The 24,505-nt window shown below is 43.0% G+C and overlaps 1 protein-coding gene across 2 annotated transcripts in view; it reads left to right on the top strand.

Annotated features, from left to right (window-relative positions):
• The first annotated feature begins 3,141 nt into the window (after positions 1–3,141).
• Positions 3,142–24,505, top strand: part of npas1 (neuronal PAS domain protein 1) — a 38,091-nt gene continuing 16,727 nt past the window's right edge. Inside the window, exons 1-3 of one of the 2 annotated variants that reach the window (XM_084950600.1) lie at positions 3,142–5,015; positions 14,697–14,864; positions 16,298–16,536. In XM_084950600.1, coding sequence (XP_084806726.1) covers positions 14,770–14,864; positions 16,298–16,536 — 334 coding nt within the window. In that variant the 5' untranslated portion in view covers positions 3,142–5,015; positions 14,697–14,769. The remainder of the gene's footprint in view (positions 5,016–14,696; positions 14,865–16,297; positions 16,537–24,505) is intronic. The other variant, XM_084950599.1, reaches the window with a different exon arrangement.

Here is a 24,505-nt window from a genome sequence, read left to right on the forward strand (position 1 = left end):
ACTTTAGAGTGAAATTAATAAATGATCATTGGTTCTTTTGTGATTATCACAGCTTTTAGAGTTTAAAAAGGTCCAGAAACTTTTATATGTCTGAAGTTCTGCAAGTAAGAGTGCCTGCAAGAGACATATTTAATGACATCTTACTCTGTGTTAGTAGAGTAAGATGTCATTAAATATGTAGTGTTGCGAAATCAGTTTTACCCCGGTTCGTTTTATTCCTCGAAGCTTCCAGACACGGCACCGGACTCAGTAGTCATTTCACAAAACCTTTATTCATCTTTATTCATCTTCATTTAAGCATGCATCTTCTAGAAGGGAAGACGAGGCCGGTGTCCCTCTGCAAAATCTTCACCCCTTTGTTAGTTACAGCCAGCTTTATAGAAGCGACCCCATCATAAAACCCCCATGGTGTGCTGCAAACTCTGTGTGTCTGTGTGTATGCACGAGCACGTGAGTGCCTATGTGTGCGCGTACCCGTATGCCTATGTGAGTGCACGTGAGTGAATGTATGTGCGTACCTGTATGTATGTGTGAGTGCACGTGAGTGAGTGTGCGTGTGGATGTGTGAGTGTAACAGTTTAAGCACTGTGTGTGTGTGTCTCTGCGTACGTGACTTCCTGCGGGTCATAAAAGTAACCTCACCCAAGCTACACCAAATTCCTTTAGACCACATACAAAACAGAGTTAACATATTACAAATACTGAGACCACCACTCTGCATCCACTGGGTCGTTGGCCTCTTGTTGTCTTACATTTACAGATCAGGTGGAGAGTCTCCTGCAAACCTACTTCTAAGTTATAACAATTAGGAGTTTTTATTAAAGGTACAAGCATCAGCATCAGCAACCCCCAACTGTAGCTTCCTGACTCCTTTTATTTATGACACCAGACCCCAGTGTCCATACATTCCTTTCTCTCTAAACAATTACACACACTCTCAGGCCACAGCTAAACCAAACTGAAACACAGACCAATCCTTCCTTATTACTGTGATCTAAACGAATTTAACACATTACATTCTAATAATTATTTTCTTGTACTCACAGTAGTTTATGCTTTCCAGTATGCTTTCAAGGTAAATACTTTGAACTTAGCAGCTCATTTGTGCATTAGTTTGTGAACTTTATGGAGGTTTTCAAAGGAGCTTGCAAAGAAAAGCGTCTGGACTTCTTTAAGTTTACTTGAAGACGTTTCACCTCTCATCCGAGAAGCTTCTTCAGTTCTAAGGTCAAATGGTGGAGAGTCCCAGATATAAACCTAGTGGGAGTATCCCCCCCACAGAGGGACAAAAGGACCCCCTGATGATCTTCTAATCGCCTGAGCCAAGGTGTGAAACTGGGTGTGGGTCCCAATCAGCCAGAGTTTCGGGTGTGTTCATTGTGAAACCTGGCCCCACCTTATCATGCGAATTCCTGAGGTCAGATGGCCCAGGATGTGAGTGGGCGTTAAGGCGTCTGGGAAGGGATCTCAAAACTGGATTATAGATGGCAGAGAGTTGGTGTCGTAAACCCCCGCCTCTGTTCAAAGATGGTCGCTCACAGTGGACATAGATGGCTTCTTTCACTCCTCTTTCAAACCATCTGTCCTCTCTGTCCAAAATGTGAACATTGGCATCCTCGAAAGAGTGTCCTTTATCCTTAAGATGCAGATGGACTGCTGAGTTTTGTCCTGTGGAGGTGGCTCTTCTGTGTTGTGCCATGTGCTTGTGAAGTGGCTGTTTGGTCTCTCCAATGTAGAGGTCTGGGCATTCCTCGCTGCACTGTACAGCATACACCACATTGTTAAGTCTGTGTTTTGGCGTTTTGTCTTTCGGGTGAACCAGTTTTTGTCTGAGCGTGTTGCTGGGTCTGAAATGCACCGGGATGTCATGCTTGGAGAAAACTCTCCTAAGTTTTTCTGATACACCGGCTACATAGGGGATGACAATGTTGTTGCGTCTGTCCTTCTTATCCTCCCTCGTTGGTGTCTGGTCTTCTTTTCTGTGCCTCTTTGCTGACTTTAAGAACGCCCATTTAGGATAGCCGCACGTTTTGAGTGCTTCCTTTACATGTGTGTGTTCCTTCTTTTTTCCTTCAGGCTTAGAGGGAACATGTTCTGCCCGGTGGTGTAGGGTCCTAATTACTCCAAGTTTGTGTTCCAAAGGGTGATGGGAGTCAAAGAGGAGGTACTGGTCCGTGTGTGTGGGCTTCCGGTAAACTTCGATGTTGAGTTTGCCGTTCTCTTCAATGTGCACAGCGCAGTCCAGGAAAGGCAAACAGTTGTCCTTTGTGTCTTCCCTGGTGAACTTGATGTTTTTATCCACAGCGTTAATGTGCGCAGTGAAGGATTCCACTTCTTGTGTCTTGATTTTGACCCAGGTGTCGTCCACATATCTGTACCAGTGGCTGGGTACTCTTCCTTTGAAAGAGCCAAGAGCCTTCCTTTCCACTTCCTCCATGTAAAGGTTGGCTACAATAGGTGACACGGGGGAGCCCATGGCACAGCCATGTTTTTGTCTGTAAAAGCCTTCGTTGTATTTGAAATATGTAGTGGTGAGGCAGAGGTCTAACAGTGTGCAAATCTGATCGGGTGTGAAGTTGGTCCTGTCCTCCAAGGAGCTGTCTTCTTGTAGTCGTTTTCTGACAGTCTCCACGGCCTCCGTGGTGGGTATGCAAGTGAAGAGAGAGACTACATCAAAGGACACCATGGTTTCATCTGGATCCAGGGTAAGTTTCTGGACCTTGTCGGTGAAGTCGGTGGAGTTCTTGATGTGGTGTGGGGTGTTCCCCACAAGAGGAGCAAGGATGGTAGCAAGGTGTTTAGCAATGTTATAAGTGGCTGAGTTTATGCTACTGACTATGGGTCTGAGTGGGACAGCTTCCTTGTGGATTTTAGGAAGTCCACTGTGAGCGACCATCTTTGAACAGAGGCGGGGGTTTACGACACCAACTCTCTGCCATCTATAATCCAGTTTTGAGATCCCTTCCCAGACGCCTTAACGCCCACTCACATCCTGGGCCATCTGACCTCAGGAATTCGCATGATAAGGTGGGGCCAGGTTTCACAATGAACACACCCGAAACTCTGGCTGATTGGGACCCACACCCAGTTTCACACCTTGGCTCAGGCGATTAGAAGATCATCAGGGGGTCCTTTTGTCCCTCTGTGGGGGGATACTCCCACTAGGTTTATATCTGGGACTCTCCACCATTTGACCTTAGAACTGAAGAAGCTTCTCGGATGAGAGGTGAAACGTCTTCAAGTAAACTTAAAGAAGTCCAGACGCTTTTCTTTGCAAGCTCCTTTGACTACGATGACCTGGATGACTGAGAACCTTCACAGACATTTATGGAGGTTTACAAAATGTAAGGTCTAAGTCATCATCCCTGAGCCTAACCTTAACCCTATGCTATTACAATATTAATTCTTTGGTGTTTTTTATTGTTCTCCAAAGTCTTGTTAATCAGAAAACAAAAAAAGTAATCATTCCAACATGTATAAAAACTATTCTTTCCAAAAAACATCCTTTTTTGCTTTTCTCCAAAACAGTGTTATGGTTCTGCTAGTCACTGAAGGTGACTTGCCTAAAATAACCTCAGTTAATCACAGTGTGAAGTAAAGGATATGAGGTTTATGTCTTAAAAGACAAAGCGAAAGTAGATAACATAGTTACAGATGATGAATAGCAGGATCAGGAAAGCGTGTCGTTTCTGTTCGTGTCGTTCTTTTAACAAGTCAAACTTTTAAACACAACTTTGATCTTTCGCTAACCTTAGCCAAGGTAGCTCTTATCTTAAAAAATAGTGATGTCACGCTTGTGGCAGCTGTGATTGATTAGGACCTAAGCTGTTTGTTTTCCGTGTTTTTAGAGATGGAAAAAATTGAAAGCTGAACACGTCAAAGGTAAACATCAGAAAAATGTTTAGTTTAGTGTAAAACAGTGAAACGTTGGAGAAAATTAGTTACAATTTCTGGGGTAGTACTTATTGTTCAGCTGAGGATAGTTTGTGTGTGTGTGTGTGTGTTTGTGTATGTACAGGACGGGGAGTCATTACAATATGTTTGGATGTGATGGAATCTCCCACTTGTTTTAGTCATCCTCTCTCCATCTCTTTCCGTCTCTCTTTCCCTCTTTTACTCTGGCTGCTAATCAGCATTTGAAAGGCAGCTTTGACAGTGAGAAAGAAAGTGAGGGGGGCACATGGAGGTGGGGATAAACGAAAGCATGAGACACAGCGAGTTAGGGGGGGAGAGCCAGCCAGAGAGAGACTGAGGCGAGGGGCTGTACAAGCATGCCTTTTATATTTACTAGTGACTGAGAGAGAGAGAGAGAGAGAGGGAGGGAGAGAAAGGGAGCAGCTGAAGGCAGAGACAACTGGTGTGCACGGCTTTCCCAAGAGGAAATGAAAAGAAAGAAGCTCAGCAAGGAGAATGAATGAGTGAGCGGGAGAGAGGAAGGGTGGGAGGGAGCATGCTGGCTGGAGAGAGAGTGAGTGAGAGAGAGAGAGAGAGAGAGAAAGAGAGAGAGAAAGAGATTCTCACACTGGCTGTGTCCTAATCCGAGTCCATCTCAAAGAAGCAGCGGAGCAGAGTGTTAGTGAAGTGAGTCTGAGAGCCGAGGAGAGCTACATCAGCTAGCTCACTCCACTTCGCACAAACACACACAGACACACGTTCTCCCTCTCTTTCTCGCGCTCTCGCTCTCTCCCTCTTTCACAAACACACACACACACACTCTCCGTGCAACGGGAGTCCACGATGTGTCCGGCTGCACGGCCACGGCTTTTGTGAAAGTGAGGGGATTGCCGCTGCCCCTGTCCCAGCCCCCTTGGCTCACACACTCAGTGTTTGCCTGCCGTGTTTAAGCTCGAGGTGCTGGTGGAGGTGTGGAGGGAGGGGGCACTGCCAGGGCAGAGCAGGGGCACCGAAAGGGAGGAGGAGGAGAAGAAGAAGACGAAGAAGAGAAGGAGGAAGAAGAAGGAGACAAAGTGGATCAGGTCGACAGCGGTGGATTGAATGTTGGAAATGCCCGTCAGGTGAGTAGATAATGGACCTAACAACTTACAGTCAGAATACACATGCATGACCACACACACACACACACACACACACACACACACACTGATCACATTGTAAAGTTCTGTGACTAGAAGGAATAACTGTGTCTCCTTTTATTTAATAATTTGGTTTAAAATGACTGAATTTTGATCTGTTAGTTTGGTGTTTGCTGTGATTTTTAAATGATTTTTACAAGATTAAATTTTGTCAAACTTTTATTGTATTTTGTTAAATCTACTTCAAAAGTACTTTTCCCCCCTTTAGATGAAAGATAAGCTTGGTAGCCATGGTGATAACATCTGTAGCCAGTCTCGTTTAGGATGGGCGATAAATGTTTTACTTGATTTCATTTATATTGCTAAATTAGTCCATCATCAGTGTGGTTGTTATTACAAAAATAGAAAAAGGACACATTGGTAAAACTGACCGTATCCTTTCAACCTTTTTTACTGGAGTCTGTTTGTACTGTGTCAGCTTGTTTAAATCTGTTCAGTTAGAGAAAAGAAAAACACAGAAATATGCTTTTTTTTTTTTTTAAGTCTAACTTTATAACATTTATTATGAATAATATTAATACACATCAAGCATACCGCTTCCCAACAAACTTCTTCATCAGTTCAGTTAAGCTGGCAGGCATTTTCACTCCAATCTTCATTTTTTCAGATAAGCCGAATAATTACGCATGTTTATGTTTTGTGCTGAGTGCACCTCTTTGCAGATTTCCTGTGCTTGAGTGTGTTTGCGCGCGTGTGTGTGCGTGCCATTTGAGATATGGAGGCACAGAGTGAACGGCTGCCTGCCCGTCTCCACCTGCAGAGGCAGAATTGGTCACAGTTTACTGGCTTGGTAACATTCGCTGCCTTCAGGGTGTTTGCAGCAGGTGGTCCAAATTGGCAGAATGACTGTGACAAACGCACGGTGTTCACTGCTGCTGTAAAGTAAATAACAAACTATCACAGAGTGTTTTCGTTTTTTTTTTTTTTCTTTTTTCATAATTTTTTTTCTGTTATTGCGCTCAGAGGCTTGTCACTGGAAGAAAAAGTCAGACTACCAGAATAGAAAAATGCGCATTTATGAGTATGTGCGTCGACGGGCAAGTGCAAAAATGGGATTTGTTTGATTCCCTGCCAGATTCAGTTTGTAAGTCTGCACTCCTCCATATGCGGATATTTGCCTTGAGTGCTTATTTTGTATACTCTCCTTCAGCATCACTCTGAAATCAGTGGCATGTGTTTGCTATAAATTCTGCTCCGTCTCGTACGCCACCTAAAGCATCATTTGCAGCCACACCTGCTGAGATTGCAGGTGCTGCAGATAAAATCCAACCAAATAAGTACGTTCAGTGCAGACTTCCTCATTCGGGTGTCAAAATGTTACCAGCAGTTAGAAAAAAAAAAGTTACCGTCCACACTGGTGTAATTTTGCAGTTTTTCCCCCCACTTTTAAAAAATCGGCATTAGATGAGTAAAGACTGGATCAGAACACTGACATGAAGCAGGGTCAGGCTGAGTCATTGCATGAGTACGGTACAGTTTATAGCCCGACCCACTGAGCCACCAAGCCTCCCCATCCGTTTCACTTCTTGCGTGTGCGGGACGCTTTGGTCGTGACCTACCTTCGGGCCTTTTTTATTAGTCCCAGATGCAGGTTTCTTCTTCGGCTTTTGCATTCAGGGAGCTGCAGTTTATGCCAAAGGGCAATTGTGTGACAGAAGCTGACTCGGATTACTGTGTGAAAGTGGAAATGTTGGTAAGAGCCCTGTTTGAAGACTGCAGAAAAAAGAAACAGGGAAATGTGATAAAGGCTGCTCTGAGATCACCTCTTTTTCAGCTCATCAAAGATCAGGGCTGGCGTGCATTTCTGATGTTTTTCTTTGTTCGCTTTGCATAAACGATGATCACACGAGTGGATAAAATTGCTCATTTCAGAAGCGCAACAGCAGGTAGGCATTTTAGGAATTTATCTTGGTTAGTAGACAGAGGCAGGCAGCCACTTTTTTTGACTCATTGACAAGTTCTCAGGTAGACAGACACCTCGCCTCGCCTCTCCCTTCCTCTTTCTATTCCTCTCTTGATATTTTTGTCTCTCTCTGTTGCTCTCTTCCACACACAGACACACACCAACGTGGTCAGTGTGTGGCGTGTTGACAGACAGCCGCTCACACACTTCCAGCTCCTGTCGTGCGTGCGTGCCAGTGTATGTGTGAAGAGCGTTGACAGACAGTGTGTGGGTCTGTGACAGAGGGTGTCAGCGCAGTGTCAGAGAGATGTGTTTAGTGTCACACTCTGCTGACCTGATCTCCGGTCGGACTGTCCACTCCGGCCCCGCTGTGGCTCCTTACATAACCCCTGCTGTCATTCACACACCAGCCTGAAGGGATCCACCACTCTTTTGTGCGCAAACACTCGCAGACACAGTTATTTAGTGATATGCACACAATGTATGGATGTCCACGTTTGCAGACACTTTCCCTCTAGATGGAATACCAGATCAGGTGTGGGCTTCAGAGCGTAAATCCTCACTCTTTCGTGTCTTTTTCTTTACAATCTCTACTTTATAGTTTAAGTGGAACTTACGCAAAATATATCTGGAAATGTACAAAAAAACCCCGCATCTGTGTGGAAATATAGCGTGAGCCCGGCGGGTATCCTGGTTCCCCCAAGTGTACTGCCAGACACCTACACATCTTGTGCAACAGCGCTCTGAACTCTGACATTTGCACCATGCTAATTGATGTGTCTATATTAGCATGTGGACTTCTCTGTGCTGGTGTGCAGAGCTAGAGTGTGCTTTCAAGTCCTGGTTTGAGCGCACACATTGCTGTTTGTGTGTGTGTTGGAGAGATTGAGTGACCCTGTGTGCTGTTCTCTGGCCTGTGGTTATTTGGAGGTCAGTGCTGATGTGGTCTCTGCCTGCGGGAGTGGATTTACCATCTTCAGCCGTATAGAGAGCTGCATCCACTTGGCTGACTCTTCCACAGCGAGAGGGAGAAGTTTCTGCCTTCTCTCTCCCTTTTAGTGTTCGCTCACTATTAGCTTAGATTTTGGGAGCGCTTGAAAAAATAGGAAACGCTGCAATATGTGGGAATGTTATCAGTATTCCCCTTACATGTGAGCACACTGACATTCTTTTTAGAAAAAGTATTTGAAGTCTCACTTTTCACCTCAAGCCTTCCCTAGCATTAATGTTGGAGTATTTAACCCCAGAATAGACTGCATTTATTATTTAACCTTGTGCTCGGGGGTTCCTGTTTGAAGCATATAAATCATAAAGGTCAAAGATGGTTAACTTAATGATGGACGGAACATTTTTACTAACTTACTTAATGCAATTTTTTTACTGCATTTTCCCCTCAGCCATATCCATGTTTTAATGTTTTGTACTCCTGTTAATACTTTGTAGTTGCTCTGGTGCACTATTTAAATATCTAGTGTATTAAATTGGAGCTGAAATATTATTCCTGCCATATGCAGACTACTTTTACCAACAGGGAAGCCTAACCCTAGTTTTTCTCCTGCTGTAGGACTAAAGTATTGGAAACACAACATACTTTCATGCACTATTTGGATTATCTTGTATATGTGGTTGCTTCTATAGCAATATGACTGTAGACTTTCGGACTCAGCAGACGGCGGGTCTTTTTCATTAATTGAATTACTGAGAAAGGGATTGCATTCAGTTCGTATGATGAAAAAATAAATAAATCTGCAGAGCAATCTACAGGGGATACATCATTTTTGCTGTAAATATGATTTTCTGTGTAATAGTAGCTTCAGCTTCATATTTGATACAGTGCAGGTGCAGTCAAGCACTTTTGTGTACACTTGGGGCCAAGGTAGACGGTAATTATGACAGGCATGGATTGGATTCTGTGTATCTCCACACCGGTTAGGAGTGGACATCAAAGAGCGCTCACCAAAGCCTTCTGTAATAAAAGAGGAGAAAGACAAAGATATTGATTAGGGTGAACATTAGTAAATCTCTTTCTCTCTCCTTTTTTTCCATCTTTTTCTTTATTTGTCTATCATTTCACTACTACTCTCTCTCTCTCTGACTGTCTGATTTGCCTCTATCTGCCTCTACTTATGCTCTCTCCATCCCCCCACGCCTTCCCCATCCACCCCCTCTCCCTCTCCAATCATTTATTTATTGCTGATCTCTTTATTCTGTATTCGTTCAATTTAGGGACAGTCCACGCTGTGTACGATGGTGTTTCACTCTCACGAACACACGGTGCCGTTATTATCATTCCTTTACACCCGTTCCAAACACTTTTTCTTCCTCCTCATCAACGCAGAGATACCTGGGGCGGGCGGGGTCACACTGGTCCAATCTAAGGCCGTATTGATTCCATTAGATAATTAATGATCCAGCCAAGGGCCAGGGAGGAGCAAAGGAGAGGTTATAGGAGAGGGATGTGTGGTGAGGATGATGGGAGAGGCGAAATTGGTGGATGGGTGTGTGTGTGTGTGAGGGAGGGGTGGCTGCAGACGCCAAGGCCCTTGAGAGTTGGAGAGAACCTTGGGTTGGGAATCATCCAGAGTCGTCAAGGTCAATCGGAGCCGGAGCTCCGATACGGAAGCAGAATGCCGAGCGAGTTTGGAATATGGAATGCTGAGCGAGAGAGGAGGGAGAGAGATCTTCATGTCCAGAAGCCGCCGATTGATCAGCAGCTGAAAAATTGTACATTAAAAAGTCTTTTGACTTCCAAATCCTGAGGTCCACCCAGGGCCGTAATGCATGATAAGTAGTTTTCAGCCCTCCACCCAGAATACCAAACTTCATCTCCCCAGACGCTCCAGACACTCATTTACAACTACTCAACAACATGAAAGGCAAGATAGAAAACTAGCTACATCAAATATTCTGTTCATGTTATTTCCAACCGTGTTTTCTACATCTTCTATGATATTGAACGTTCTCGATTTGATCAAATTTTATTCACAGGAATGCTTCATCACTGTTGTACTGTGTATATACTTTACTTTTACCTTTAGACTTGGATGAATGAAGAACAGAGGAGAGCTGTCAAGAAAGCATTATCAGTTAAATTTTGATTGCACTGAAAACTGAACTGCATATGTCTTAAATGGGCCTTGAATGTTAAAACCTTTTTTTTGTATTTAAGTGGGGAAAGCTTTTATTCAGCTGTGGGCATGAAAACGGAGGAGATCGAGAGGTTGAAAGACAACACCAGGCTTTTTACAGCTTTACAAAAATAACTTGTGAGCACATGGCAGATAAGAGCTGTCATCTTTCAGAATTTTCCATCATTTGTAAATTACAGGAATAGTTGCAAGTTCAACAAAGCTTTTGTAGGTTTACTTGATGTAAATGTGTAAAACTTTCTGCTTGGATTTTGCAGATTTTGTGAATCAGGCTCAGCCCTGATTAGCCTGACCTTTGCAATAGGCCGTCGATCAGTATTTGCTCTAAAATGTACTAAAAATAATACAATTTTTAAGCGAAAGAAAAAAATCTAAAAGTGCAAAAAGTAACATTAAGAGCCTCTGCGTGATGCACTAGGACAGCGGCATCATACACATAATCTGTAAGACTTTCATTGAGGAGAATGAGGTTCTACTCCCATTAAGGAGTCCTTGTTTTATACTTAACTAGGTTTTTTTTTACTGTAAGTTTTCTTTCAGCTACTGGTTGGTAACAAACGCCATGGCTAAGGCAACAAAACTCCTTGGTTAGATCTAGTTTTGGTTCTAACAGATATTTTTTACATCATTTAGCGTATGAAAAAGCGCCTTCTCCATTTTCAGAGTTCCAGGGTGACGAGTCACATCTTTAGATGAATTGATTGCAGTTGTAAAACATGACAAACAAACAGAGTGAGGCAGAATTTTATTTGCCTTGACATGTAACTGAGAATGCAGTAGCTGTATGAGAACATCGTTTTCAGTAGACAGCACGCACAGCGATACAGAAAGCAGCAGAGAGAGCAGGAAAACGGCAGTAAAAACTCTCACTCTGAGCCGAAATAAAATAATTGCACTTAAGTAAGGTAATTAACACAAATAAAATGGTTTTTCGGTGCACCGCCTGAACACTCTGGGTTACACTCCCACTTTCCCACTGACTCTTGTCTCCTTATAAACACAGGGAGGTCCAAGGGTTTCAAAGGGAGGGTCTCACACACGCTAACATCCTCGCAGCCCAGCTAGGGAGGGAGCCCAGAGTGTGACTTTGATTGTGTGCGAAGGTCACCATTATTCTGCTGTACAGAGCAAACAATTCTTCTAAAATAATTCTTTGCTGTGATGTTAATGTATACAACTCTTAAAACAACCTTTTAAATATTTCTTTGATATTTTTTAGTCCCCAAAATTTGTGAAAAATCCTCTGAAACTGTTGTTTTTATTGTAAACTATAAATCGCACAGGCTCGGTCCTGCTCTTCCCCTTTTTACATGAGTGCAGTGTGCATGTAGTCTCTAGTGGGCAATGAGAACTCCTCTGCCTCCACATTGGCAGTCTTGGCCAGCCTCTGTATTGGGCCCCAGGGGTTGGGGAGATGAGGCATAAAACAACCATGTCTCTACCTAGGGGAGCTGGTGGCATGGCAGTGGAGCTATTGTCTGTCGGCGTGCTGTTTGACTTAAATGTGTTCATTTGCCTGATGCCCCTGACTCCCCATGGGGAGGGGCGGCCCGGGGAAAGGAGGGGCACGCTAACGAACCTCTGACAGCTGGAGGCCCTAATTAAACGTCCCTGCTGAAAATAAACAGAGCAGGAGCCAAGCAAGCAGCCAGAGAGAAGCGCACTGCAAACAGCGGCTGTGAGCGCTCGCCGCAGTGCCCTCCTCTTCTGTTGCTGCTGAGGCTGAGCCAAGAGTGCACGGCTCTATAGGGTAGGGGTCTCAAACGCACACACTCAGGCTGGCACACATGCACCACACTTATGAATATGGAGCACTGCAGCAACATTGTGAACACCTGCGGTCACACTTGATACAAGTTGATCTCTACAGCTGTGGGCACAGTATTTTATTTTTTTATTTTTTTATTTTTGTTACTCCCAGTGCTCTCAGAAGTTACACTTTTCTTTTTCATAAATTTCCCACTGTGCCATGACAGAATAAGTTGACTCGCTTCTCTCGAGTGGGGTTGTTTCACACTCTCCGTCTAGATGACACTTCTGACATTCAGAAGCCTGTTGTGCTGCTAGCTAGCTGGAGCATTAGCAGTCAAAGTGGCGGGGTCTATTTGGGTGAGTGCATTAATGGGCCGACCAACCAGCGACAAGGTTATGAGGCTGATTGAATAAATACTGTGGAGGTCCCTGTCCATTACGCCCCTGTGTGTCTGCCCAGATAGAGAGAGAGAGAGACAGAGATGGAGAGATAGTTTGAGACAGAAAGATGAAAGGAGAGATTAGATAAGCACAGATAGGGTCAATTAAGAGATAAACATACAGGTATAGGTTGAAGTGAGGCTTCCGCCTGTGTGCGTGGTGAAAAATTGAGAGTAAATTGCTTCCTGTCTGTGTCTCCTTTTGATCTCTTTGTCCTACTGTACACAGCCCAATTTGGCATGTAGTGCATTTATCCTGGCGAGGTGGAGAAGGTGACAAAGGTGAAGTTGTTAGACAGAGGTGCAATGCCCTATGCTCGACCCTGTCTTCTCTCCAGCAGACTCTTGGAAAAGACTGTCAACGTTGCAGGCTGGAAACTTTAGGATCTATCTATCTATCTATCTATCTATCTATCTATCTATCTATCTATCTATCTATCTATATATATATATCGATATATATATATATATATATATATATATATATATATATATATATATATATATATCTATATATCGATATATATATATATATATGTATATATACACACACACACACATACTGTAGGTTACCTATGTTGGAGTAAAGCCCGAGCCTTAAAACTTAAGGCTAGGAATATTCTGCCAATTCGAATACCCAGGGAAGATGTTGAATCTGGAAAATTAACCAAACTCATTAAATTTGCAGCTTTATTGCTTTCCTGCTGATTTAAATTTACTTAACAGGCAATCAATTTGTAGGCAAATTGTCTGGATTTCACATAAAAGAACTCTGAAGAGCTAGAGCATTTAACATTAGGAGTGCACTAATGTATGAACAGCACCAGTTTATTCTTCCATGTCTTTAATAAATACAGATAAGATTGCCCTTCTCTGCTTCATCTTGGACTGCAGTAACAATCTGCAGGTATAAAAGTTCATAAATTATAGCCACAGTCAGGTGGTCAGTCCCCAGTTTGATCCAGCTTGAAATATTTCAGCTGCAGTTACATGGATTTTGATGTAAAGCATTCATAGTGGAGGATAAAGCGTGCTGATTCTGGTGATCTCCTTACTTTTCCTTTACTGTTACTGCATGCTTTTTGTACATGCATTGCATAATTGTAAACAAAATATTCCCTGCTAGAACTACCTCTTCAGTTCCTTTGGATTACTGACCTCAGAGCATGTTCGAAATAGAAGTTTTCCATTTCTGCTTCACTGTTGCGGCCTAAATACAGAGTAAAACTATTAAAGTTGATGACCCACTCTTCCCTTTCAACAACTATTCCGTCTTTGTTGAACTGATTATTGACTCCTCTGCCTTTGAACTCTGTCCAAATGCATTAAATGTTGGTTCTTTTCGCCCAGATTTGCAAAATGATATCTGCCAAACCTGCCGAGCTTCTGCTGACCCCTCTTAGCCAAGGTCAGCATAGCCATGCTCAAACTCGAGACATAATCCATTTTCTTTTGCCCTGGCACAGCTCTACTGACATGATTGTGCTGACCCAGCCAGGCCAAAGAAAGAGGAAGTGAGAGAGTGAGAGGCAGAACGAAAGAGAGAGAGGGCATCTCAGGCCCAAGGGCATGACACTGGGGTGCTCGGGGCCACACCAGCCCTTTAAATGTCAACACAGCACAGAGGGGAGGGAAACTGGTGAGGAGCGGCGCTCTGTTTGAGGACAGGAAAGAATATTGGCAAGTGATTTTTTACTGCAGGAGGGTGTTAGAAGCTGGCACAACGCAGCAAAAGATCTGGGACGGGCGGGGTGTTTTGTCTTCAGACATATTCGGTTTAAACTCGAGTCACACACAGGTTTGAATATTCTCTCTGGGATGAAGGGAGACATTTTGAGATCTGTGATTTTCAGAGTAAGTGTGACTTCAAAGGAGGGTTAGTGTTTTGTCTTATGTCTGTTATCTTGGGAGCAGCCCCTGACCTTTATGTAGGGAAGTACACACGGTACCTAATTACTCTGCCTCAATCTCTTTCTTCCCTTCTTTTAAATTAATCACTCTTGCCTTCAGTAAGATATCACAAGATGGGATAAATTTTCACCCAAGCTTTTGGATGCAAATTATAGTCAAAAGTCAAATTAAAAGTGTTGAATGGAAACTGTAAAAAGAGATAAAGTGTCATTGTTTTCTTAAAATTAAAAGCAGATTTAAGAGTTTTTCTAGTGTTTCTTAAAAAAGGGGGATTAAACCATCAATTTTGATGGAAACAACCCAAAAATGCCATGCGTCTTCCTGCCTGTAGTTCCTGATTATATTGCGGCTTTCATTGGCAGTTCTTGATAGTATCGTTCTTGGCTCTTTTTTCTCACCCCCATTTGTCTCTTTGTCACTTCTCTCCTTTCTTTTTGTGAATCTCCAGGTCTGAGTCCATCACGTCCTCAACCAATCGAAGCCTTCGTTAACAGCGGCGTGGGCACGTGATTGGAGGAAGGATGGCAACCATGCCATTTGTTAGTGAGGGGAAATGTGTGAGTGTGGAGTGGGATTTCCTGCAAGGACTACTGGCCAAGCCTCCCACCCTGCCCTGGTGAGACATCTCTCACACACACACACACACACACACACACACACACACACGCACACACACAGGCTGAAACTGTATAAGCCTACGTGCATGCCCATGAATTAATCTCTGCAAGATGAAATACATGCATTAACACCCTTGCACTCACTGACAGTCTGAAGAAGCTTTTCTTTCTTTCTTTTATTAACGAAACAGTATCCAGAAACATACGTCTTTTCTCCTTAGTGCTACATATCACCTGTATTGTTGTTCACCTGCCAATCCTGTCAGAGTTGCGAGTCCCCCACCCTTAGTGGGAGATTAAGTAAATTTGGCTGGAATTATTAATGGGAAGTAATTTACAGGCGGATATAAAAACTAAGCAGAATCAATGTGTGTGTATTGATTGTTCTCAGTGGCCGGGGTCGAGGCAGTATAATAATGAGATGTTACACAGGCTGGCAGCATGAGTCCACACACACACACACACACACTGATTTCACTTATTAGAACCTAACAGGGAGAAATGCAACAGCTGTGTCAGCTGATTAAGATACAAACATATGTAAGCACAATATGCGCACGTCTTTCCTTTGTTCTTTTCTTCTGTCGCACGTGTATGCGCGCACACTCACTCACTCACACACCACCCGGTGGTCTGTCTACGGATGAAAATCAACAACACAGACACGAGGGAGAATGGCTGGTTCTCCTCTCTCTCTCTCTGTGTCTCTAACACACACATACACACACTTTATCCCAGCGCAGCACCGACACAAATTGTGAAGTGGCTGTGACAACATAATTCCACCACTCAGGCCCCATTGAGGAGAGTCAATACCCAATCACAGAGACAGGCTACCTGAGCCCCGGCCCCCCTCTGTCACTCTGCCCCTCCCTCGCCTATTGATCCCTCAATCATGGCTTCAGCTCACTAGCCCGGGACCAGATGAGAGGGGGAGCTGGGGCGGGGGAGGAGAGGGTGAGAGCGAGGGAGAGTAAGAAAAAATAGGCAGTGAGAGATTGTGTGTATGTGTTCATATATGGATTTTGGAGCAAATGGCATTATTAGGACTCTGCTCTGCCCGATAAAAGAAGCAAGTTTGTCTGTAATTACCAGGCCAATCTGCGAGAGATGGGTCAGAATGGAGATTGTTTCATTTGAATTGCAGGAGCCATTCCCATTATGTGTATTTATGAAATGAGTTTTTCAGACTGATGCTGAGGTCATTTTTACAGAGCACGAATCAATCAACAGGTGGTCAGCAAATGGCCATTAAGCGATAGCCCATCAGTTTTTCTTGTCTTGCGTCGCGCTGATTCAGATTTGTGAGCCCCTCTGATCCTTTCTCCCTGTGTTTATCTGTTCCTTCATTTTACTTCTGTCTTTCACCCTCTGCACCACTTTCGCCCTTGTCCCGTTCGCCCTCATACCGACTTCCCTGTCCACGTCTCAGTCTCCAGAACCTGCGTAAAGAGAAATCTCGCAATGCGGCTCGTTCTCGGCGGGGGAAGGAGAACTTCGAGTTCTTTGAGCTGGCCAAGATGCTGCCACTGCCCGGGGCCATCACAAGCCAACTGGACAAAGCTTCGGTCATCCGGTTGACCATCAGCTACCTGCACATGCGGACCTTTGCCAGTCAGGGGGACCCACCCTGGAGCCCTCTGCTGGAGGGAGACAGCAACTGCAGCAAAGGTGAGCAAGAAACAAGGAATCACCTGAAAAGAAAAGTTTTTGTGACTGAGATATTACAAAGAAAATGACGAAGAAAATTTAGGTTTTATGTTTTCAACTAAAAGAAATATGTACAATGATCTAAACCTTCTAAATGTGGGTTTTACATTGAAAATGAAGCAAATTCTGGTGCACCATTTTTAAAAATGTAACTTAAAAACAACTTTTTATGTTTATTTGACTTTAACATCAAATGTAGCAGCAGTGTGTTTGCATTAAGATATCGTATTTGTCCCAGACTGAATGAGTTTTAGAGCTGTAGACTCAGTACTTTTCCTTTTTCTCTTCTTACCAAAGTTAACATTTTCTCAGATCCTGGGGTGGAATTGGAAAAGTATTATGCTTTCCAGCTGAGTAACAAAATGCCCTAGTAGTGACATACTAGTGATTTTTTAAGGGTCTTGTCCTTGAATTAAAATTTTATTTAAAAAAAACATCCTGGTAACAGAAAATATCTCTATCACTGGTTAAGTGTTGACACTTTTTCTGGGTATGTCACGAGTAGGTTGTTGTTATCTGTTCACAAAATTCAACCTTGACAAAAGCAATGTGCAAATATGCAGGATTAAATTAAACACGCATATGTGGAACACTTTCTGCCGATGATTCCTACATTTCAGCCAATATGAAAATTATATAGCAGAGATAAATATGCTGCTTTGTTGCCAAAGGACGCAAACCACTAAAATTCATATTTCGACTCACTTCTCTGTTTCAATCAGAAGCAGACCTCAGTCTGCTTCTGTCTGTTCTGCCTACGTACTCCTACCCACAGTGACACCCCACGCCACAAAAATTCAGTTCGGACTGGGGTATTGATCCAGCCTCCTATTAACAATAGTAATTACTGCCACTGTCTATGCGTGCAAACAAGCTCATGCGTTTTCTTTTTTTTCCCCTGTAACACACATGCAAATAATCATATAAGTATTTTACATAGACAAGAGTGAGTATGAATAAAATCTATGTTTTTTGTGTGTGTATGCACATAAATATTACTCATATTATAGACAAAACTCCAAAAACATGTTTTCCTTATGTGGAAAAAAAGCAAAGTCCCTATAATAGTCATTTTAAAGTGAAGACCCATTTAAGGGGGAGGTCAGGTTCAGGTTTCAGGTTGTGATTAGACGAGTAGTAGCAGTAGTGGTTAAGCTTAGATCAAGACTCCAGGTAGTTATTGTAAGTCAAATTGATGTCCTCTTAAGTTAGGGACATGCAATTGTGTGTTTGCGTGTGTCTGTGAGTGTGTGTCTATTAGGAGGGAGAAAGAGAAGGAGAGGGGGTAGATAATAAAAAATAGGGAGGAAACTATTGGTGCAATTTGTAATTACTGAAATTAACTATATAACGAGGACAGTGTAATTATATAGCCTGTCTAATTGCTACTATTACTGAGGGGAAATGATGCTGCTACAGTGCAAATAGACGTGTATGTGTGTGTGTGTGTGTGTGTCCGCCTTTGTGCCTGTTCCTGGTAAATTTGAGGAAATGTGAACAAAAAAAACCTGTCGTATTAACAGCATGTTTCTGTGAGACTGCATGTGGTGTGCTTTACTCACATTATGCACTGCATTTCCTGATGGGGTGAGTACCAGTAATGCTACCAGTGCTGTCTGAGTGTGACGTTATAGTAAAAAATACCAAACCAGTCCTTTTCCCAGTATCCTTGGGGGCATCATAGAAATTTTTACACATTAAGGTCAGTGTGGTTTTCCGTGGTTCCATGGTGTAGTTTGTTAACACCTTCGCCTTACTTGTGAAAGACACAACCGCAGCCTCAGGGTGTCAAGAGCTAGCCTGCTGCTAACGTCGGTCATAAGTCTCAATAAATGGGATGGTTATATCAGGAAAGGCATCTGGTGTCAAAATCTGTGCCAGATCAAACATGTGGATCCATCTACTGTGACCCCGTGGGAAAAGAGGGAGCAGCTGAAAGTATCTTTAAGGTCAATGCGATTTTCATCTGGAACATCGCTCACCACATGAAAACACTCATGTAATGTCTTCTTTTTTGCTCGGAGACTTAAGGTGTAGCGTTAAAGATGGATTCCATTATGAAAGAATTAAGATATAAGCATCAATGGGAAGTTTTATATAAACAAATCACCCACAGGCTAATATTGTAGGTCCCACAGGAAGATGGAAACAGGACCTGTACATGACCTGAGACCTCAGATGTTATCAGTGGATCCCTTTGGGTCTGTGGGTTGAGGATTGTGCTTGTATCTGTTGGTGTGCTAAAAGGTTGGGAACTGGGCAGCTTGGAAGATGAGTCATTCCCTCGGTTTCTTGTTTTGGGTCTTCAAACCCTTCTTGATCAGCTTGACTTCCAACAATGTTTAGGTGTTGGTAGGTGTAAAACATCCACATGAATGCCAAAATCCAAGGCCTCACTGCGAGGGATATCGAGTGTAGAGGTGTCGAGCTAAATATGGGAGCTTGGAAGCAAAACGACTTAACAAAATCAAGCTTTTAATGCTGTATCAAGTTCAGAAATAAATGAATCCCTTTGCGCCAGCAGCCTTCTACACACGGCAAGGGGAAAACCGCTTGGCTGCACATGAGGAACCCACTCTGGGAACAAAACAAACAAGGGCAAGCAGGATTGTTTATACACAGAAGGCTGACAGGGAAATGACAGAGTGGAAGGTAATGAGGCACAGGTGAAAGTAATCACACACAGGTGAAGACAGGAAACAAAACGAACACAGGATGCAAACGAACGCAAGCCTTCAAAGTAAAACAGAAAATAACCAAAAGAGACTGATAGAGATATGAATACTAACACTTAACAAGATGTACAAGACAAGAAAACGCAAAGAGACCAGAGCATGAACAGAGAAACGAGACAGAAGAAGGCACAAATGGAAACATGGGGGTGATGATTACTACAACAGCTACTACAAGTAACACACAAAACGTGGATAGAACACAGGATATTTCAACACTGAATTCTTACCAGAAGCCAAAACATAAAAACCACCAGAGACACAATAACATCACGAACTGTAGGCCATCATAAGATCGTCAGTGAAGCGAAACAGGAACTGAGGCTTACAGTATACGGAGACTAACAAAGAAATCAAAACAGCTTAAACAGTTAAGCACTGCAAAAATGTTATGTAACTCATGTTATGTTGTTTTGAAACTCAAAAGTAAAACAACGATATACCAGATTTAAAGTCAACATGCAATACAAACCCTACAATAATCCAGAGGAAACCCCAACAATCAGACGACCCCCTAAATGTAAGCACTTGGCGACAGTGGGAGGGAAGAACTCCCTTTTAACATGAAGACACCTCCAGTAGAACCAGGCTTTACATACAGACAAGTTGCACACGGTGACTTCTGGGCCCTAAGGGGCAATGTAGGACGGCTTTAAAGATGAGATATGGTAATATATATCTGACCACTTAATAGCATGGATGACTCAAAGCCAACATATTGCTTTTAAAGAACTTTAAACAGAATCCTGTTGCAACTTGAGTCTAATCTACAGTCATAGTGTGTGAAAACATGTATTCCTATGCATCAGCCCATTGTTGTACAATATCTCATCATCCTTTCTGCGCAGGACAATCTGAGTGTCTGAGTGATATTCATATACTAGCACCCATATACACAGCCGCAGCCTTGACTCTACACATGAATTGCGAATTGTTTTTCCTCTGTATTCCTGACTTTTCTTGGCCTTGATAGAAAATACCTCCTGTTCAGCATAGTTGGTGCGCAGGTAGCAGTGCTTCTTGCCCTGTGTACAAAGTGGAAGTGCGCTGAAAAGATGTGAGGTGTGCGGTTTACACTACAACGAGAGGCACTTCTCGTACAAATGTGAGCCACAACGATAAATATATAGAGCCCCCGCGGAAGCTGCTACGTGAAGGTCGAGAAAATTGTGAGGCGGCTGAGGACCTGAATTATCTTTCACATTCTTACCACTAGGTCAACATCTGATATGTTAAGTATTTAATTAAATATTTGGAGATTTCTTACAAGCAGGTCACACAGTCTCCACAGGGCCTATATTGAAAATGCAATGCTAATTTGGACATCAGTTTGAACAAGTCTACCCACAATGCATTGGCAGGGTTTTAAGTGTGATGCATGACTTTAATTCCGTTAGTGGAATGTGGTCAGAGATCTGGCTGAAAGGGAGCGGAGGCCAGAGAGCAGGGGAAGGAACAAATGTAGGAGGAATAAAGACAGAAAGAGGGGAGGAAGGAAGAAGGAGAAGAGTGCGAGGAAATTGGGATGGGGTGTGGTGGTGTGTTGGGGGGTGGGGGGGTTGCATTCCTCCACATTCCCTCTTGTCTGGGGTTTTTGGATGGGCAGCGGAGAGGGAAGGAAGGTGGAGGGTGGAGGAGAGGAGAGGGATGGAGCGCAGGGGAGGGGCCGGAGTGGCTTTTGTCTGCTTCCCACGTTTCAAAGCCAGTCTTGAAAAATGAATAGACAGAGGAAAATCAATTGCATGACCTTCACAGAGAGAAAGAGAGAGATTGAGAGAGCAGGAGAGAGCGGGAGAGAAGGAGGAGAGAGAGAAAGAGACAGATTATGGAAGGAAAGGAGCAAAGGAAAAGGAAAGGCTGAAGGCAGGGAAAGTAAAATGACCCATGCTGTATGTTCACGTTTGGTATTTGTGCACCTGTTTGCACAGCATATTCAAGGACTATTTGACATCATTTATATTTCAAAGCCTCTGTATTAAGTAAATTTTACTATCAGGGACAGTTTTTTTTTCCCCATACTACACTTCCTTTGAAAAAAAATCCAGGAAGCCTGATTCCTATTCCTAAGCTTTCTATTGCTTGTGATAAGAATCTACTTAAACTTAGAGGCAGATCTGCAATCAAGCAAACTGACAGTTTAACCAGATTCTACAGGTGAAACCAAAGCAGTCTTCCTGTTGGACAGGCAAGGTTAAACAGATTAGTCCAGGCGGTGTAGTGTGATGGTGTGCTGTTTGTTTAAAGTAATTCAAGGCTTTTGGGAGGTTTATATACATTTTTTAAACCGCTGACACACTCTGTATTATGCTGCTCTACACTGGCAAGAATAAACCACACCCAACCATGCAGACAGTATTAATGTTTTTATAAAATAACAAATAAGAACATAATGTAAACAAACATTTTATTAGGTTCAGCAGAATATAAATTAGTCCAAAAGTATCTTTTGCACTTTGGTTCAGTTTTTACTTTTGTATGTTAGTTAAAGATAATGTAGGGTTTGTTAACAGTAAGTGCAAATATAATAATAATAATAATAATAATAATGTAAAGAAAATAACTTGATTGTGGTAAGACAGAGATATCTTTTAAAATTTCCTGTCTGAAATTAACTTTCTACTTTTATTTTTGTTTAATAAAACAGAAAAGGGGGGGAAATATCAACCTGTAACAGGTGTGCAGGGCAGCTGGAGAACCCCCTCTGCCTTTTTCACAAGGTACAGTGCAATGACAAGTCAGCGCCAGCAACAGGGCCAGCTGAAGTGTTTTACTGTCTCGGCTAGTGAGGTCAAACACACCTCTCCCCTCCCCGGCGCTGGTGACATTGACTTTCATTCTGCCTCCACTTGCTCGTTCTCTCTCTCTCTCCCTCTCACTCTCCCCCTCATTTCTTTCATTGCTTTCGTCTTCCCTCGCCTCCCCTTTTGTCTCCCCCACCTCTTCACGATCTCCCTGCGTCTGCCTCCCCTCTAATTCACAGCGTTTAAAGCAGCCTGGGCTTTTAAGGGAAGTTAATTGCACTCAAATTATGTTCGACCGCAAAAGGAGTGAGGGAGCGATGGAGAAGAGACGGAAAGATAGAGGACAGATAGAGGGAAGGAGGGAGGGAGGGATGGATGTCGGCGTGAGAAGATAATTGTGCCAGAGAAGGACGCTGCGATTAGGGTCACTTTTTCTCTCGCTGTCTGTCGAACGGCCGAAACATCACATTTGGATTGGTAGTAAACAACTTGGCAAGTGACCGGGCTCTTGTTTTGAAAGGGTGAAGCTGCGGTGGCAGAGCCAAACTTAAGAGACAAAGATGAATAAGAAGACACAGAGAGAGGAAACTGAGAGAGAGAAATGGGGGTTCACTGTTTGGTTCCCATGGTAACATCCTAACCTGGTTAAAAGAGGTTGACACTGTGGGGGTGGAGTCTGTGTGTCTACAGCCCCCCACGTGGGGATGCTTGGCTGTGTGTGTGTGTGTGTGTGTGGCCATTCCTCTGGACTGAACTGGGACTAAATTATGTATTAGACAAAAGTATAATGAAAATCATTCAAATTTTTTCATTCAATCATTCAAATCTTTTCTGCTTGTGAAGCGCTGGGGAGTCCGTGCAAGTTGACCTCTGAGTCAAATCATAATTAACGTGTCCATTCCTGCCCTGTCCCATTCTGTCTCTTATTCCCACAACGGAATTAAATCTCTTAGCAGAGTCCCGGGAAGCTAATGGAATCGGAGTGTGACAGAACAGCTCGATCAAAGACCTCAGCCAACTCTGCATCCAGCTCTGCACACAAGTCACGGTGTTTATTCGCACAAACTCACTTAAAGGAGAATTGCAATTTAACGCATCTTAACTGAAGTCAGGTTTTATTGCTTTTGAACATCTTTTTATGGTTAAAAACTGAAGGATTTGATGAGATCAGGGATCAAAAAAAGAGCAATCAGGCAGTCACACATTTTTTAAACAAGTTAACAGTTCATGCAGGAAAACAAGACTGGGATGTCAAACTAATTTTAGTACATAAAGCTCAAACAGCCCGGACCAGTTAAACCAAACATGCACATATACTCATCATAATATATGTATGTAAAACTCCCTTACTTTAATTATAGCATTACATGTCAAACTGACAGTTACTTAGGCCTCTGCATTGGGTGAATGTAGCGTTTCGGGTCCCGGTTCAGGACACGATCTATTCTTAGCGACTTGCAATGCTTCCTGGTGCAAAATTCATTGAAAAGGTCAAACATGACGCCCTCCTTTTCTGCAATTTTCACATTCAGCAAAAAAAAATTCCAGCGGGCTGTGTTTTGACTCTTTGAGGGCTGCATGTTTGACACCCATGATCGAGACCACTTTCTTGATTTAGGAGTTGAGTTGAAGCCCTCTTTCTTTCCAGCGCTTCAGCTGGGCCAGCAGTCACAGATACAGGAATTCTGGCAAATTAAACTTTTATTACACTGAGTGCCACCACTTTCTTTCTTGGCTGAAGGTGATCTTTTGGGGCAAAATTCTCTTGGTTATATATTTATGCTTAAACAAGAGGGAATAACATCCAGTTGTCTGTACAAAAAAGTTAAGATTCACAAAAATATTCCAAAATCTTGTTTGACCACAACAATATTCAACTACAAATGATGTTTTCAGGCACAATGATGAGATGTGTTGTCCAAAACTATCTAAATGAAACATTTAGCAGATCTGAAGCACTGCTTTAATAACGTGGCCACATTGTTGGTTTGTTAATGTCTGTCCAATCATTTGTCATCTGTTTTGACTTGTTCTACCAATAAGGCGCATGCACAGCAAGTTCAAAGTAAGATCTAAGTTGTAAAATAAGATGTTATTGTTTGAATTATGATTTATAATGACATAAAATATTATAGAAGCTGTAATATTAAGGTATACACACAGAATAATGCAAAGCCCTCACTCGCACACGGGCACACACATAGAGAAGTAGGGGTTCACAGTAGCACTACAGAGGGATCTTTGTTCTCAGAGTGTGATACCATCAGCGCTGTGAGACTCTTTCCCTTCACATGTGCGCAAGAATACGCCACACACGCGCATGCTGTGCGCACAAACACACACACACACATCAGGTCCAGTGTTTTGGTTTCCTGGTTGCCCTATTGTACTGTGGCAGTCTTTAATAAATGGTCCTCTGTGTATTTGTGTCTGCGTGTGTGTGCAGGGGTGTGACTC

The sequence above is a fragment of the Perissodus microlepis genome, chromosome 14, assembly GCF_051167445.1.
Source record: "Perissodus microlepis isolate ML-2025 ecotype Zambia chromosome 14, ASM5116744v1, whole genome shotgun sequence".
In the NCBI taxonomy this organism is placed as follows: Eukaryota; Metazoa; Chordata; class Actinopteri; order Cichliformes; family Cichlidae; genus Perissodus; species Perissodus microlepis.